This window comes from Penaeus monodon, chromosome 38, assembly GCF_015228065.2.
Source record: "Penaeus monodon isolate SGIC_2016 chromosome 38, NSTDA_Pmon_1, whole genome shotgun sequence".
Lineage (NCBI taxonomy): Eukaryota > Metazoa > Arthropoda > Malacostraca > Decapoda > Penaeidae > Penaeus > Penaeus monodon.
In genome coordinates this window covers 3,247,051-3,264,462 of record NC_051423.1, presented here as the reverse complement: position 1 = coordinate 3,264,462, position 17,412 = coordinate 3,247,051, and the positions used below count along the sequence as shown (strand labels likewise).

Below are 17,412 nucleotides of genomic sequence, written 5' to 3'. Positions count from 1 at the left end.
AATCTTCACTTTCCCTGAATGCAAAACTTACCCTTCAGGTAAAAACTAACCTGGAGCCTTTGCGAGGACTTGGTGAGTGTGACGGCCCACTTGAGTTTACTGCATTTTGGGACTTTGCTTCCTCGTGTGCTTGGGGAAGGTGTGGGGAAATCAGGCTGCCCGTCGATGAAGTATGCACCTCGTCTGTCTCATGGTTGTAGGTGACTTTTGGGAACTCAATCTGTGACATGAGTAATGCAGGTGAATACTTGCAGAAAGGTCGTAGTGCATGAAGTGGCTTATGTTTCTAAAATCAGTGCTTCTTAAAATTCCATAGTAAAAAACTGTTATTAACAAAAAAGAAAAATGAACAATCCCTTAACATAGAAATAAAAATTCCCAACACTGCATGCCAGTTAATATCACTTGACTTTTCAGCTCTACAGTACAATCATATACAATCATACCCTTAACAAAACAATTGAGTATTTATAATTTTGAAATCACTTTACTTTCAAAATGTATAAGAATTTCTCATAAGATTTCAGTCACCAGGCTTAAGAATTCAATCCTACTATTCTGTAGATTTGCAAGTCTGGATAACATATTCCTGTAAATTCTGACATGATCTGCAAGTATCCAAGACTTAAAATTTCTGACTAGGTGATAACAGAAGTTACTCTCACATTCCTGTTAAACTTCAGGATGTCTAAAAAATATCAAAATGAGCAAAACATATTTTGGGCTTTCACTCTCTGGTTTTCTTTGACCCAAGCCAACAGGCATGGCACGTACGTACATGCCATGCCCACTGTCAGCTTACTTTATCAATTGTTTTTACACATAGATAGCTATACTTGTTCTAGGTCACCAAGGAGCCAATTACAAGCACTGCCTGTCTCGCCTGTTTACCCTCTTCTTTGATTTTCAAAAATATATTATGTTATCTTATACTGCTGTTACTAATCTCAATAACATCAGAGTAATTATAATGTCTATAATAAAAATAATATCATCAATATTCATAGCTTCAGTAATATAGTTTTTTCTGCCAATCAAGGAAAAGTGAAATCAGGGTAAGGTCACAAGGTCTACTCATTGACTCCTTTGTGACTCAGCACTTGTAAAGCCATCTATATGCAGAGACATTTCACAAAAAAAAAAAATTAATGAGCACAGCATTTCTGCAGTGACACGAATTAAAAACATTCTAAAAACAGAATAAAATACAGTCATACACTAACCTCTTGGGTAAGCCCAGCCAGTCGCATGATTTGTGTAATGACCTGAGCTGTTATGCCTGTCATTTTTGAGACATCAAAAGGTGGTGGTTCCACTGGCTCCAAGAAAGATACTGGCACATCACTAATGCTTGTATCCCAGTCACACCATTGTACCTAAAAATATCAAAAATGTAAAGACAGTTGTAGATCAATAACACTAAAAACATAGTTTTCAAAAAACATTGAAGGAAACCCAATTATACTTCTCCCCCACACTATCAAGAAATTCTGTTAATTTTATACTGTCAAACTTTAATATCAGATCATTAACATTATATCATTCAAGACTCCAACTCTTTACCTTCACAGCAGGATGCCCCTGACGCAGTGCACCCAGGACCATAGCCCTGCGACCTGTGCCCTTCTGGACGCACTGACCCCCAACACGCAACCCGCTGTCCACTCCACCAATCATGGCAAGAGCAGGATAAACCTCTTTGCACAGCTGCTCAAGATTCATTTCATATACGAGATTCTGTTTGCAGGATTTCCCCTTCAGAGTCTTCTTCTCTTGACCGATGGAATCCGAGCCTGATCTGGGAGTTGCTCTTGGGGTGTTCCTATCATCATCATCTGAGCAGGATCCTGTCTTTTTCTTCGTTCGTTCTTCTTGCTCCAGTCGTTCATCAAGGGTTAAAACAAGATCTTCCCGAGATGTTTCTCTTGATGTCTGAACCTCGCTTGTATTTACAAGTGGTTCAAAGTCAAAGGCTGGATCTTCAGTGTCTGACTCACTCTTTGAAACTGTTTCTACACTCTCAGGAACATCTTTTGGTTGAGGTATGAGCTCTTTGGTCTGGTTCAGTCTTTCTATTATGCAGTCATTCACTTGCTGTGTCCAGATAGGTGCCTCATGCAGTTGACGAAGCAGAGCAATGTGAGCCTCTGCTAGCACAGCTGCTTGAGGAGCACACAGAGGGTCCCCAGGATCTAGGTCTCTTGGGGAGCCTCTCACCTGCATGTCTACCATCTTCACTTTTTCTCCAGGATTGGTGCTGTAAAACATCACACATGGATATAACTCTGTTGCATCAATGTTCTCAAAAGCAAGACGTGGTTCTTCCCCATTCTTTCCAAAGCTGAGAGTTCTGGCTTCCATATCAAGCACAACTGTAATGTAGTCTCCCTGTGTGAAGCTTGGAAGTGAAATACTAAGTTCCCCATTATGATAGAGGTTCCCAGAGTATGCTCTATACAGCCACATATCTGATGATGTCCTATGGCTGTAGTCTCTTACAGGGTACTTCGAAACTCCAACGCAAGTACCTTCATTACCTCTGTTCTCCTTTACAATGAGAAATTTCCACTGGTAACATCCAGAGGTTATTGGTGTGGATCCTAGACCATATCCTCTTCCACCTGGCCCATGCACAAGTGTGTGACCTCCTTCTACGGAGCAACAGACAGATTTATCAGGATCAAATCCAACCTCCTGTACAGGTAGGTTATCATCAGGAGACTCAGGCCTAGACTGCTCATCAAGAAGATCTGGACTGGAAAGCCTTACCAGATGACGCTGTAGTTCCATGAGTAACTGGCTGGCCTTAAGGTGTGCCTGAGCTGATGGTATCACCCACATATTGGCTGCTAGTTGCATAAACAGCTGCCTTACAACTTGTTCACGTGCTTCAAGGTCAAGATCAGAATATGGAAGAGTTGCTCCAAGGAGAGTAAGTGCCAACACTCGTGTCCTAACACTGATCATCTGTGGTAGGTGGGTCTCTGCCTGCTCTCCTGTCACTAACAATAATAACCGCACCCAAGGATGCCTGCCAACTAGCTCTCTCACCCTTCGGTTTACACATAAACGACGGACAAACACAAGCAAGTTACCAAGGGTCACTTCCAAATGTCTACGTTTTCTTGCATCTCCTGTACTATTGCTCACTTGTTCTGCATTCAATCCTGGAAGATGCAATTCCAACTTTCTTTGGCCAGCCTTCTTTTCTTTTACATTGGTTATTTCTACATCCATTTCATTTGTCTCAGAATCTGCTCTGTCCATTGGTGTCTCTTCTGATATCACCTCCACATTCTTTTTCTCTTCAGGAACTACAGGTTCACTATGGCTGAAACTTGTCCATGAAGTTTCATTGGCTTTAATTATATGGTTTGCCAAGTTTTCCACTTGCAGGTACAGCAGATTCATTACTTGGCCTAGCACTGATGTGCTGATGTCTTCAGCATAATACCTATAACGCAGAAAAAAAATTATTATTTCCATGCCATTCACCACCATACTCAAATCATATTACTTCTCTTATAAAGATGAAATACTGCTCATCATAATAAGCATAAAACAAACCAAGCACTTTTCAAACTACCCAAAACTTAAAAAATAATACTTTCCTAAAATACATGACATAGTATTTTACAATAAAGAGTGTAACCTAAGAGTCTGTGCTTTCAACACTCACCCTGTTAGGATGGTAAGGATTTGGAAGAGTGTATGTGTAGCATGGGGAAGAAGATCCGAAGGTGAAGGGTGCGGAGTATGTCGCAAAGCCGGAGGGTCGTAGGGGCAGCACATCCGTACCAGGGCATCCAGAAGCCCACTAGAGACAGCTAGACTAAGATCTGCAGCCTCATATCGAACACTCAGGGCAAACACAGTGAGCAGGCACAATCGTTCTCGGAGACCTGGATTAAAAGGAAAAAATTATTACAATATAATTTAATAAGTGAGAAACTTCATATCCTCACCTCCCAGTTACACTTTTTTTATCATTTATCTCCATGTTTTCAGACACATAAATAAAAGGATTTTCCAATTACGAATTAACAAAAAGTTTTACTCAAATTACAGATTAACAAATGATTACTCAATATCAGATTAACAAAGTAATAAAGTGTCTTAGTTCTATATTTTTTCCAGGGACCTTGATCAAAAATACAGTACTTTAAAGCTATTAAAATTACACAATGCCAAGACCTCTAGTCTTGAATATCTTATCCAATCCCGCCCCTACCCTCAACCCCACCTCTACCCTACCCCAACCCATTCCCTGATGTCCCCCCATACCCTAATCCCCACCCCCATTCCTATCCCACCTCCACCTCCACCTCCACCTCCACCTCCACCTCCACCCCAACCCACCCCACCCCACCCACAACAAAACACCCCAGTCCCTGTCACCTTTATCTGGCTGTTCGTGCTGAAGGAGAGACGACACCAGATGTTTGTATATAATATGCACGGTCCTGGCTATTCTCTGCTGCATGGGTTGTGTGGCAGCCCTTATGCCGTCCAGGTAGTGCGTGGCCTCTAGCGACCGAATCAAGGAATAGCTGCTGCTGCTCCACAGGCTCTCAAGGCCAAAACACCCAGTCATGACCTCGTGGTAAACCTGTGAGGGATTTTAAAATCAGAGTTGAGAGCCAGCCTCATTATTTCAGTATTGCAAGCACTTAAGTCATGTCTTCTTTGTGACCAAATTTGTTGTATTCCAGGGTGTGGGCATGGGTCTGAGTGTGAGTGTGAGTAGGGGTGTGGGTGTGGGTCTGAGTGTGAGTGTGAGTAGGGGTGTGGGTGTGGGTCTGAGTGTGAGTGTGAGTAAGGGTGTGGGTGTGAGAGGGAGAGTGAATGTGTTTGTGTTTGTTGTGTGTGTGTGTGTGTGTGTGTGTGTGTGTGTGTGTGTGTGTGTGTGTGTGTGTGTGTGTGTGAGTGTGAGTGTGAGTGTGAGTGTGAATGCAAGTGTGAGTTTGAGTGTGACTGTGACTGTGAGAGTGAGAGTGAGAGTGAGAGTGAGAGTGAGAGTGAGAGTGAGAGTGAGAGTGAGATTGAGACTGAGTGAGAGTGAGAGTAAGCATGAGTGTATGTGTGGGTTTGGATGTGTACACACATGTGCACTCCCATGACTGAGTAAGGACATAATATATACTCCACCAAAGTCCATGTCCTTACAGAAGGCAAGAGAGATCCACACGTCTTTCTAACATGGTGTATTTCAAAGACTGCCAGCTACCCACCTGGTTCATGGTTTAGAGACACTCTCAGAGACAGCATCTGCTCAACCAATTCCACGCGAGCACGTTCTTCATCCTGCGCAGACTCTGATCCATCTTGCGATCGCTCGTGAACTTCTGCAATTACAAAATGTGTTTAGTGTCATGTCATCATGCGCAAGAAGTAATAATCACAATCATCCACCTTATTGGAAATAATATCTAAAAAAAAATCATAATAATAACACATTTCATAAGCAGTCTGTCAAAAGTAAATAAAGCAATACAAATATGCATTTTGACTTACATTACTTGTGTGACTTGATACATGATTTTTGAGAAAATATACAAAAAAGTAAAAAAATCAATCAATCACTTAATATGAACCTCTTTAGTTGTTCACTAAAATGCTTCATCATCAGTTGAAACTGGGGTGGAACTGGATTTAGAAGGGAACTAATCATATTTATCAAACATATACTAAAGTTGTTTGGATGCAATGACAGCACTGTATTTAGAGAAAAAACAATCGTAATACACAAACAATCTTTAATTCCAGTGACAATAGTGCAGTAATGGGACAATTCAGAAAAGCAACCATAAACAATGAAGGGGTCCTTTCTAAGATGGGACGCTCTCTAAGATCAAAAATAAACTCAATCTATCTTATCTCAAAAAAAACAATTTATATTCGTACATGCTTAAGAAATTCCTTATAATAAGACTGGCATTACATTCTTTCTGATACTCCCACTTAATGCATATATTCTTAAAGTCTTAGTGTACCTTTCTAGGTGTGAAAAAATTCTAACAAAGCTACAACTCCAAAATTCCTGGAGTTCTCAAAGTAATGAAGGACGTTACCCACAAAAGGACAGAACACAGTAACTATCATTCTTGGGTGTGTGCAAAATGGACAAAACACGGTAAAGAGTTCATAAATCTTTACCAGAAATGCCCCCAACAACCCAGCTGGACAGGGGTAATTCCTGCTAAAATTTATGGATTGCTGCCTCCCCTTGAGCCAGTAACACTCTTAATTCATTACAAATTCTCACATACTTTTTATGGTAGATCTCAAAGTCATTGGCTTAAACACTAGAACAGGCTTTGTTTTGATGCAATTATACAATAAAGTAAATTATTACAATCCCTATTGCCCAAATTTTTAGGAAAAAATTAAGTCTGTGTGAAAAATAAATCCAACAGTGCTTTGTACTGACACATAATTTTGATTTCCTAATTAAATAATCATAGTTGTAAGTATCCCATTTTCCAACTACATGTTAATTTAATCTCAGACATATTCAAGTATGCGCCTTATCCATAAATCAAGGCAGAAAACTCTTTTGTTAAACTTTCAATTATGTAAATTTTTAAAAATTGTCTTATAGTTCTCAAAAAAAAAAAAAAATGACTATCAGAATTGTAAATAAATTATTACATGATACATCTATGCTGATGAATGGCAAAACATGTTGATGAAATGTCAGAAAAAAACATTAGCTTGTGTTGTGTACAATAAAAAAAAAAAAGTATCAGTATATAAAAGTGCATGGGAGATACTCAAGGACAGAGTCATCTGCGTAAAGGACTGAGGCTAAGTACAAAGGAAGACACTTGGAGTTTAGTGGAATTCTACTGCGTCTTCTCGCGGGGACTACCCAGTCTGTATAGACCCTATAGTTCATCCCAACAACTCTGGTGCAAAACTCAAGTGGAAAATGGTCATCTCATCAGAGACTAATGACATTAAAATAAAAATTATTTTCTGTTTTATAACGACAATCTTGATGCCAAATATAAATCCAATCCAGAAATTCTTTCAAGTCATTATCACAAAACAAATATCTTTTTGCACTAGAGTCGGTGACCCTGACTGGAACTACGTAATTCTCTTCATAGGTCCCGGTTTAGTCCCGTTCCCTCGGGCTATCATTTAGAGCGAGTGGGTGCAAATCCTCGTCTAGGAAAAGCAAAGGTGAAACACTACTGGGTGTGAGGGTAGAGTTGGCTTTCAATACCATATGTGTAAATCAGTTCCTTCCAAAAGAATCGATCTTAAGCATTACTTTTTCAGTCTAGAAATAGATGAAGGATATGGTGACCTGAAATAAACTAAAGAATAACTTTTGATAGATCTATCAGTGTAAAGTACATTCTTTATTCTTCTATGGCATAAAGAGTATGTTATATAGACACAACCAAATAAACAAAATAAAAACCAAAGCATAATAATAACTTTTTACTGAAAAAAAAAAAAAAAATTCTTTTCACCTTTGTAATATAAAAAAAAAAAAAAAAAATCAAAGTAAATACACACACACAAATGAGAAAGGGAAAATCCAGTCAGAAAATATAGCTTCAAAAAAATTTAAAACGTATAATCCTTGTGAAAAAAGTAAAACTAAACACAAATGAATACGTAATTCACTGCACCGACAGAATTAAGAAGTAATACTGCAAGACTTGTAATAGGAAAGTATACAGACAGAGTACAAAAACTAGAAAAATTTATCTATTAATTAAATTCTTTGCTTAATTGCGAGTGAGGCTGTGAAGAACAGTATCTGGTGGCACGTTCTTCAAGCAGCTTCAAGCTTCAAGCTCCTCTTTATCCAGACTCTATACATCACTTGAGCATGTGCATATATGTGTACATGTGTGTGTGTGTGTGTGTGTGTGTGTGTGTGTGTGTGTGTGTGTGTGTGTGTGTGTCTGTGCGCGTGTGCGTGCGTGTCCGTGTGCATGTGCATGCGTGTCCATGTGCATGTGCGTGTGTGTGTGAGTATGTGTGTGAGTGAGAGTGTACATGTGCGTGTGCATTGTGCGTGCATATGTGCGTGTGTGTGCGAGTATGTGTGTGAGTGAGTGTGTGTGTGCGTTGTGCAAGTTTTTGTGTATGTTTATGCACATGTCCTGGTGCATGTTAAGTGCATGTATGTGCGCAAGAACACCAAAGGGAGAGCTAACCAACAGCTTGAGGTCTTAAGTAACGGGACAGGATTTATGCATGCAAGAATGCATGGGTTCTCCATTTTGAATTTTGTATCCTTAGTCAAACACAGAATTTCATGCAGGTCTTGTAAATCATGTACCTGGTGATGATATAATTTCAGTTGCTATTGCTGGTATTTTAACTGTAAGCAAACAAACATAGACACTTCTTACTGTTGATGCAAGAACACTTGTCATATTACAGAAATTTCACTGCCTCACATTTTCAGTAACCCAAACATTGATTCTTACTGCAAAAATCCAGATTCTTTGTTTTCTTTCTGCTACAATATATCCAAAAACTGATCATGAGATAAATCATTAAAAATTTGAATTTTTCAGACAAACTTTTAACTGAATCTTTAAACTTTAAATCACAAAAATTGCAACAAAAATCCAGTGCCTACCTGTTGTCTCCTGAGTCTTCAGCGTGACGAGTCGTCTCCTTATGTGATACACCAGTCTAAACACCTCTCGCATCACACCACAGAAGTGGAGACTAAAAGAAAAAGTTATTTCACAATGTTAGCAATCACAATATACAGAAGAAACTCCTTTCCTTTTCAGACAGTCTAAACGCAACACAATTTTCAGACACAGGTAATTCAGATTTCTTCTTTCTCATAAATGCACTGACTAAAGAAGATAATAAGTGAAAAACAAGTCAATGCATAGAACCATGACTGATCTCCATGCCTAAACTTTAGCTACTAAACACTTGGTCTGTTTACTTTCATATACTATAGTACTAAACCACAATATCACTTTACCACTTGGTTGGCATACTTCTTACCTGAGCTGTGACTGAGAAATTTCTGAATGCATCAGAAAGGTAGAGAGCAGAAGGTGTGTTGACGTATCCAGGAGTGGGTCATCCTTAACCTCACACGTATCCCAGTCCTCGCCACATGCCATTTCCTCCATCCAGAGCATCATTTGGCTCTCTGTTCCCAGGGCAATATCATCTCATCATACACAATAGTGGAAAATCTATGTACAAAAACCTCAACTTCTAACAAATATGTTTCCTTGGGTGATTGCTTCTTCTTAAAAACTTTTAGATACAAAATCTCTTCTGATTTTTTTTTTTTTTTTTCTTAACAATAAATATTCACAGCACTACTTGATCTTAAAACAATTAGAAATAAATTTTCAAATTTAAATTCAATACGGCAGAGTAGCCGTATCATGAGCTTCAATTTCAGCAAATGATTTGACTTACTACATACCTGACTCAAGAACTGTTGCAAGTTGCGGGAAGGCTGCTGTCATATTCTGCAGAGCTTCAATCACAAGTTGTTTTCCACACTCAACAATACTTAAGACGTAATTGATGGTTCGGGTAACTTTGTCTGTGAAAAAGATGATATAAAAAGTATAAAATTTAACTGTATTCTCTTTTTTAGACAGAAACCCAAGTACAACATACTATTTAAAATCCTCGCAAACCATTCCCTTTCTTGAAAAATCACACTATTTTGAAAATTATAAGTTACACTCACAATGCATCAATTAAACAAACTCACCTGGACATAAATTTTCCACAGCAAGACCACTGCAGAAGAGCTGTGTGGAGAGCCAAGGTTTACAACGGACTTCATTTGGTGTCAAAGGTGGCCCGAGAAGCATCCCTTCCAAGCAGCGGCCAACCACAAGTCCACAGGCTCGTTCTACGTCCAACAGCCAGGCCCACTGACGACCAACAACCCCACCACCAACACTCTTAACTGTATCAGGGGTGGGTGTGTCAACTTCTGTAAAGGAAAAGCATTTGTACCTTTTCATACACTCTTATACAGTATTACTTTGGTGAGTGAGTAGAGCAAGTACAAGGTAATTTATCTACATCTGATTTCTCAAAAATAACTATCTGCTTAATAACATGTACTATTATTCCATTCACAAGTATTACCGCTTGGATCCTATCATATCCTGGCCAGAATTATGGCTGTAAGCCAGAGTTCACCGTGAGCTGATCTTGTCAGTGCCCTTTGCAACAGAATAGCCACAGGCGACCTACTGCCTTATGCCAGAATATTGGCCTGGAGGGATCACTGGATCAAGTACATCTTTAATAAAAATTTTACAAATCTGTTTTCCATCTTAAACATTTTCATATCTTTGGTCTTTATTACAATGACTTTATAAATAAATGTTTCAGAGAAAAATTAACCCATTAAAACTTCCAAAAATATTAGCTACTGTGTTTATCGTGGTTAACAACCAGGATACACCTCTCCCTAGGCTATCATACAGTGTTTACTTGTACAACCATTCACAAACATTATAACAAATAAGAGATGAGTCTCAGTCTCAATTAGAGCCTAAAGCAAACAAACTCTGGCATCTCTGTAATGGCTAATAATGAAAATAAGAGCTTTTGTGTCCTCAAGACTGGTTATTCCTAGAATGAGGACAGCAACCATGCTGTTTGCTATCTTGCACTTGTTCTCTTTCTGATATAACTCCTTTGTACACAAGTTACATAAATTGGTTTTAGGCTCAACCAATCTTGTGCTGGGAAAATCTTCAAGCGATAACAATGAAGCAGCAGAGTCAAACAATAAAATTATACAATCACTAGCAGAGAGCAGGATCAATCAGTCTACTGCTTTCAAAAATCAGAGACTGATGAAGCACTCAACACATTCCTGCAACATTTGGGGACAGATCAACTGATGTTGCCTGAAGCATGTTCTCAACAACCTTCAGACTTTCAAATATTTACCTGTAAATGCTTGTAACAGCCAAAGGGTCTTCAGTATTATGTTTCTTGTGCAAACACGTGTATAAGTACATGCAGATGTATATATATCCATGTATCTAAATCTCTCTTTATTTATCAATTCTTTTATCTTTCTAAATACTATCTAATCTTTATCCATTAATGTTTCCCTTTGAATAACTGTAATAATTATAAAACAAATATAACACTTGATTTTAAACAATGTGATTTAGCATTTCATACAAAAAAAACACACACCTGAGGTCACATCTTCTTGGTCAGTAAAAGAAGTGACAGAGGCTATGGTGCGATTTGTCGAGTCCAGAATGGGGAGAATGGCTCTCAGGGGGCCAAGCAGAGGCCGAACCAGCCTGGCCGGGAAAAGCAGAAGTGCATACACAATGTGGGCCATGACCCAGCCACACACACTCCGGTAGACAACATCTGTAAAACACAATTCCTTGTTTATGCACGACAAGAAAATGTACCTCTTACCCTACACAAAGACAGATATGATGGGAAGAACAAATTAGAAATAGATATTAGCTCATTGGTAAGTCTGTCAAGGGAAACTACAATAAAGATCGAAATATCATAATCCTTCAGTTAACACACCTATAACACCGTCCACAGAAAGACTCACCGTGAATGAGATGAGCGAGTCCAGGATGTGAGGCCAACAGCTTGGACGTCTGTTTTAGCAGTTCACCACACACCTCCAAGAGCTCACTCAGATGGTCATATAAGAGATGCATGCTCGCTGACTTCTGACAACAAAGCTTCATTTTAATATGAAAGAGAAAGAATGGCAACAGGGCTCTGTTATTTTTCTCCTAAACTAAATCAGAAATAGGACTGCTTTCATTCAACACCATAAGAAATGAGAAAAGATCTTTAAGTGCTTTCTTTAATTATTGGTTTCTCAGTATTAAAAAACAATAATAATAATAATAAAATAAAAACATAAATAAAATAAATCAATAAATCTATTTATATATATATAAGTAAACAATAAATAAATAAAATACTGTGCTAACATAAAAATGAGCATGAAATCATTGAAAAAATAACTAATCTCTGGCTTGCAATCTATACAATTACGAAATCTGGTCATCCAAGTGACACAATGCCTTCCCGGAAACAGTTTTTTTTCAACTATTTACAGATACTCACCTCTTCAAACTGATGGTGAGTACAGTAAGCCAGGAGGTGTGAGTGAAGCGTGGATAAAAGGCGAAGCAGATGTTGAGGATGAGTACCCCCAAGCTGCGAGTCTATATACTGGTGTCTTGTTTCGTAGCTGCTGGGCCCTACTTTGTCTTTGCCATAATCCTGAATGGCTGAAATTATCAACAGATTCCAGGATTAATTGTAATTTTTATCTATGTAAAAATCAGTCAATCAATTAATCTACAAAACTATCCGTGTATATATGCATCAGTGTATTTGTGTCTGTCTGTTAAACCCAATGGTCCTGGATAGTACTGACATAATGCCATGTTGACTGTAATTTTAGTTTATTAATCAAGTTCCTACATATATGGCAACACAAGTACTTACTCACTCAGGAGTCAAGTATGTCTTACCTATCTCACATGTTTACCCTTTTACTTTTAAAGGCATGGGGAAATCAAGAGCAGTGGCTCCTTGGTGGCTGAGCACTTGTGGCACCATCTGTGTGCAACAGTATTTACAAAAAACTACTGTGGACAGTACATGAATATGCAACCAATGAGTAAAATATGTCTGTCTCTATATGAGACTTTGACTCTACAGATCTACAGTTCTGTGAGTCTGTACATAAGTCAGCTTGTTGGTTGACTGCCTACAATGACTTGTATGTTTATGTGTTTGTAAAGGCCCTATCACACTAGCACTTTTTCCGTTAATTTTTGCATTTCCGAATGAAATTTCTATATTCTACTTTCTATCTAATTTACAAATAAAAAAACAAAACATTCTAGTTGCATAGATCCTCCATAGTAGATTAAGACGGAAATGGTCGCTATCATCTCCATCAGGAAAGTGTTTGATTTGCAAACGATACTTGTGGAAAGCCTCAAATTCAGACAGAAATGCAAAAATTGACAGAAAAAGTCTGTCTGATAGGGTCTTCATACAGTGACAAGTACATCTGAGAGAGTCAGTCGCTCAAGCACCAACTCACCAATGGTTGGTAGTTTTTGTTGTCCTTGCTGCATTCCTGGTGAGCTCTCTTGACACGCAGCCTGAGGCTCTTGCACCGAGGTGACTTGTGGTCCCTTCACTTCCACATCATAGCTGGCTTGCTGGGTCGCCGGTTGGCAAATGTGACGGGTGTCTTTCAGGAGCCCACTTTTGGCTGGCTTTTCTTCTTCAAGAATTTGATTTAACTGGTGCTCCTATGGAGGCAAATTCTTACTTACAAGTTTGCTACATCATTTCCAATAACAAGACAGATAGACAGACAGACATAGTTATAAAGATATAATAATAGGGTTTCAATCATAAGAGTGATCATGGCCACACTATACCTGACAGCAGTAATGGTAAAAGAGAATTAGCAATATCATTTTTAACTGAAAATCATTCTTCCATAATAATCAGTCCTAAATATTTCTAAGATGTTTTGCATGACTACACATGGAATTAGGCAACAAAATACCAACAATGATTTATAAACCAAGAAAAATCATACTCACTGCATGGAATCTCAGATTTGCCAACAGTGTGTGCATGAGGTCTTGAGGCAGTGTAGTAGATGAGCCATGTTGCATAGAAGGGGCATCCTCAGGGGACCCATAACCCAGCAGAGCAGCTACATGGCTGTGGTCCTCGAGACTCACTACCAGAATTCCAAGTTGCAGACGCTATAGGGAAGATGGAAACCCAATTCATATTCATAATTCCAGGTTGCAGATGCTCTATCAAAGTTAAGAGTCAAGTGACATTTATCATGATTACAGTCTAAAATAGCCACATGAAAATTAGAAAGCTAATTATATTACAACTCCAAGTAGTAGACTAATTAGAGGGGTCGAGACCATGTAATAAAAAAAAATCTAAAGTAAAAAACAAATGGAAAAAATTCTCAACACAAAAATACTGTTCAATATTCACCTGGCCACGCGAGAGCTGCCCCCAGTCTTCCGGTGACTTCGGGAGGAGATTGTAGAGGAGGCTCATGCGAGAGGCTAAAGGCGGCAGGAGGAGTGGCGAGCTAAGTCCTTCACACACGCCTGCCTCTATTGCCCGGGGTAACTTCGCATCTACTAGTCTGTTGATAGGAGGTTTTACAGATTATGAGAAGTCTCTTTATAGATCCTATAAGATTCCATTAGTGCTCTTTATCAAATCAGTAGAAAAGGTATATTCTAATCTGAAAATATTCAATAAAATATTCATAAAATAAGCAATAATGGATACCAGATCTTAAAGAAGTTTCCCCCCACTAACATCATGTAAGTGCCTTTACCACAGCAATCTGAGTTTTGTTCCTTGTCAATATTTCGCAAAGAATATATGCCACATCCCACCTGAAGAGCAACTGCCGAAGGGGTGCTGCCTCCGATCCTAGAACTGTCTGTGTCATGCCCCCAGTCAGAGCTAGTGATAGGTGTGTGTTGAGCAACTGTAAACACAGGAGCACAAATTTCTCTTGCTCTCTGTAAAGTAAGGTATATCTTACTCTCACCTGATATAAAAATTAGTTGTATTCCTTAACATGATAGAATATGAAAGCTAAATCATAAATTTGGCATTACTGATGCAAGAAAATTTACTTTTAAGAATATCCCTATAATCGTGAGAAGGACATATAAAAAAAATCCTGGCAAGACTTACCTGACAGAAGCAAAAGGTTTTACAGGCTGTTCAGTATCGTCAAAGCAGCAGTAAAGCTCAATGAATGTACGCAGCAGAGAAAACGTTCCTTCCTGCAGGTCAACACAGAATGGCCGGTGCCAGGATACCACTCGTCTGAAGCAAAAGCACTTTCATTAACAAAAATAACAATAAAATAAAATAAATAAAGAAATACAAACCATCACCAAAATCTACTTCAGTTCTGCAAGTTCCACTTTCTTCACATCTCAAAATCAATCTGTCCCTTATTGCATATTTCCAAAACATCTTATATTTCTCATCCACTGACTACATGTATATAGTCACATGAATGGCTTGACCATCGACCATGGGACAACATGCTTTGCACTGTGATTCCACCACATTACCGATCAGTTGGTATGGCTGTCCAGGCCATAGAATGTGTGGTTCCTGCACTGATCTGATGCACAGCAACATCTAGCCCCATAACTTTCTTTGGTCTCGTAATGGGTGATACTGTGTGTCCCTGGCCACACTGACCCATTGTGTTTGATCCCCAGGCATAGACCTGAAAGAAGGACATTCATTATGATCATTACATTTACACTTGCATTACTGGACATCTAACCTGAATACTAGCTCTTTAGATTTCATCTAACGGAATACCAGAGAATCTTAACCATATGTTTTGACCACATAATATTCTTTCACAGTAAAAAAGGACACGTCCTCTCACCTCGCCTTCATGGGTGAGTGCAAGAGCGTGCGAATCTCCTGCAGAGATGTCGACAATCCTCAGTCCTGCCAGCTCCTCGATGGGACGAGGCCTGAGCATGGTCGCATCGGACGACCCCAGGGCCAGACATGCTCCCGACCCCCAAACCCATACCTGAAAATGTGTGTTGTCACCTCCCTGGACCTGTTCCATGGGTCACACAAGGCAGAAAAACATCAGCAGGGCAGCAAGAGGCACAAGGGTGATTGATTACAGCTTTTTACACTTCTAAAACCATATTTACATGAGGGATATGTGATATTAAAATTATTGTGGACAAATAATAAAACGAGTGTGACAAGAAGGCACTACCAAAGACAAGGATTTTTCTACGTAATTTTTCTTTTCTTACTTTATAATATTTACATAGATTTGCTAACTTCAATGCAGAAAAATACATAAACTGATTTTCCAGAGGAATTTAAAATCTAGAAAAAAAAAATATTGATTCAAAAAGTAATTTGGTTACAAGACAATACAAAAAAATCTAATTACTTGCTCAAATAGCTCAATGCAAGGATTGTTCACTTAACGTTAGGGATTCTGCTAAAACCATATTAACATTCATACAGATATTTGGAAGATTAATATTTAGTGTAACCTAAAAAAATAATAATAATAATAATAATAAAAAATCATTGAATATGGTAAGTGTCCTTTTTGTCTATTACTAATCATGCATAACAAAATCAAACAATGAGAATACAGCTTTTGGGATTTAAAAATAACTGTTAAATTATAAGTATAAAAATAAATATTCCACAACATTTAATATCAAAACTTAATAAAAAAAAATATATATTATCCCATGAAACTGCATGATGAATGCATGCAAGCAAAAAATCATATAAAAATGTATGGTTTGTCAGTCCTGTCACTGTACAGTCTCTACTCCGTTAGTCATCAACATCCTGAAGCCTTTAGATCTATCACAAAGTCAATCGTCACACAGTTAATTATTTACACAAGAGATACCTGCCTCCTACCTTGATATACACAGATATACAAAGAGAGAGAGAGAGAGAGAGAGTGTGTGTGTGTGTGTGTGGTGTGTGTGTGTGTGTGTGTGTGTGTGGTGTGTGTGTGTGTTGTGTGTGTGTGTGTGTTGTGTGTGTGTGTGTGTGTTGTGTCACACATGCATATGCACATGTGTGTGGCATGAATTTGAATATACATGTGCATATGTGCCTTGTTTTCTGCTTATTGCATTTTACCACATTCCAAAGTGGTTTCTCATTCTAAATCCCATGCACTACACAGTCCGTCATCTAACAACTGATGTTTCACCTCTGGATAATAAAATTTTGAGTGTGCACACAGAGAGCACAGGTTCAAACTCCCTGTTAACAGAAACAACCTCTACTGTGAATTAATTCACACAAACAAACATAAGTACACCCCAGAGGTGGGCTCGTTGCTATTGTTATCATGTACTGCACCTTTTTTCAGTTTACATTCAAGCAAAATGATTTCATTATCAGACAATGAGCACGCCTTCTACATTTGGTGAGTCATAACAGACAGCTCGTTCTGCACACTTGTCCCTAAACTTGGTGTCAGTGGCCAGCACTTGGGCTACCTACTTTCTCTGTGTACACCCAAAAAATGAAAATGGAAAATACACAAACCTTCTCTTCCAAAACAACCTATCAGGCAGTTGGCGTGCATCTATCACCTTTCTACATCTCACAAAATTTTCTTTAAGGGACAGCAGCATACAATAGCCACTACTAAAAAGGTCTAACCTAACACTTGCAATACTAGCTCCTCTTTTCATATTCTATTTGATACACAAGCTAAACCTTTAAATCCTTCAAACATATCACTGATAATATCTTTCATTAGGACTTTTGCTCTGCCTGAAGTAAAACAAAACAAAAACACTGTTATCAGAAAAATGGTTC

General features: G+C 38.6%; 1 protein-coding gene across 1 annotated transcript in view; it reads right to left on the bottom strand.

Annotated features, from left to right (window-relative positions):
* The window catches only part of LOC119596632 (probable E3 ubiquitin-protein ligase HERC1), a 63,718-nt gene that overhangs the window by 27,057 nt on the left and 19,249 nt on the right, over positions 1-17,412 (bottom strand). Inside the window, exons 14-35 of the mRNA XM_037945968.1 lie at positions 15,470-15,622; positions 15,141-15,301; positions 14,752-14,886; positions 14,445-14,573; positions 14,029-14,185; positions 13,611-13,778; positions 13,097-13,310; positions 12,103-12,269; positions 11,573-11,696; positions 11,188-11,373; positions 9,731-9,958; positions 9,434-9,556; positions 8,998-9,148; positions 8,612-8,703; positions 8,306-8,347; positions 5,228-5,345; positions 5,167-5,194; positions 4,399-4,609; positions 3,680-3,902; positions 1,564-3,454; positions 1,224-1,376; positions 51-220 (exon numbers count right to left, since the gene is read on the bottom strand). Of these exons, the coding sequence (XP_037801896.1) occupies positions 51-220; positions 1,224-1,376; positions 1,564-3,454; positions 3,680-3,902; positions 4,399-4,609; positions 5,167-5,194; positions 5,228-5,345; positions 8,306-8,347; positions 8,612-8,703; positions 8,998-9,148; positions 9,434-9,556; positions 9,731-9,958; positions 11,188-11,373; positions 11,573-11,696; positions 12,103-12,269; positions 13,097-13,310; positions 13,611-13,778; positions 14,029-14,185; positions 14,445-14,573; positions 14,752-14,886; positions 15,141-15,301; positions 15,470-15,622 (5,024 nt within the window). The remainder of the gene's footprint in view (positions 1-50; positions 221-1,223; positions 1,377-1,563; positions 3,455-3,679; positions 3,903-4,398; positions 4,610-5,166; positions 5,195-5,227; positions 5,346-8,305; positions 8,348-8,611; positions 8,704-8,997; positions 9,149-9,433; positions 9,557-9,730; positions 9,959-11,187; positions 11,374-11,572; positions 11,697-12,102; positions 12,270-13,096; positions 13,311-13,610; positions 13,779-14,028; positions 14,186-14,444; positions 14,574-14,751; positions 14,887-15,140; positions 15,302-15,469; positions 15,623-17,412) is intronic.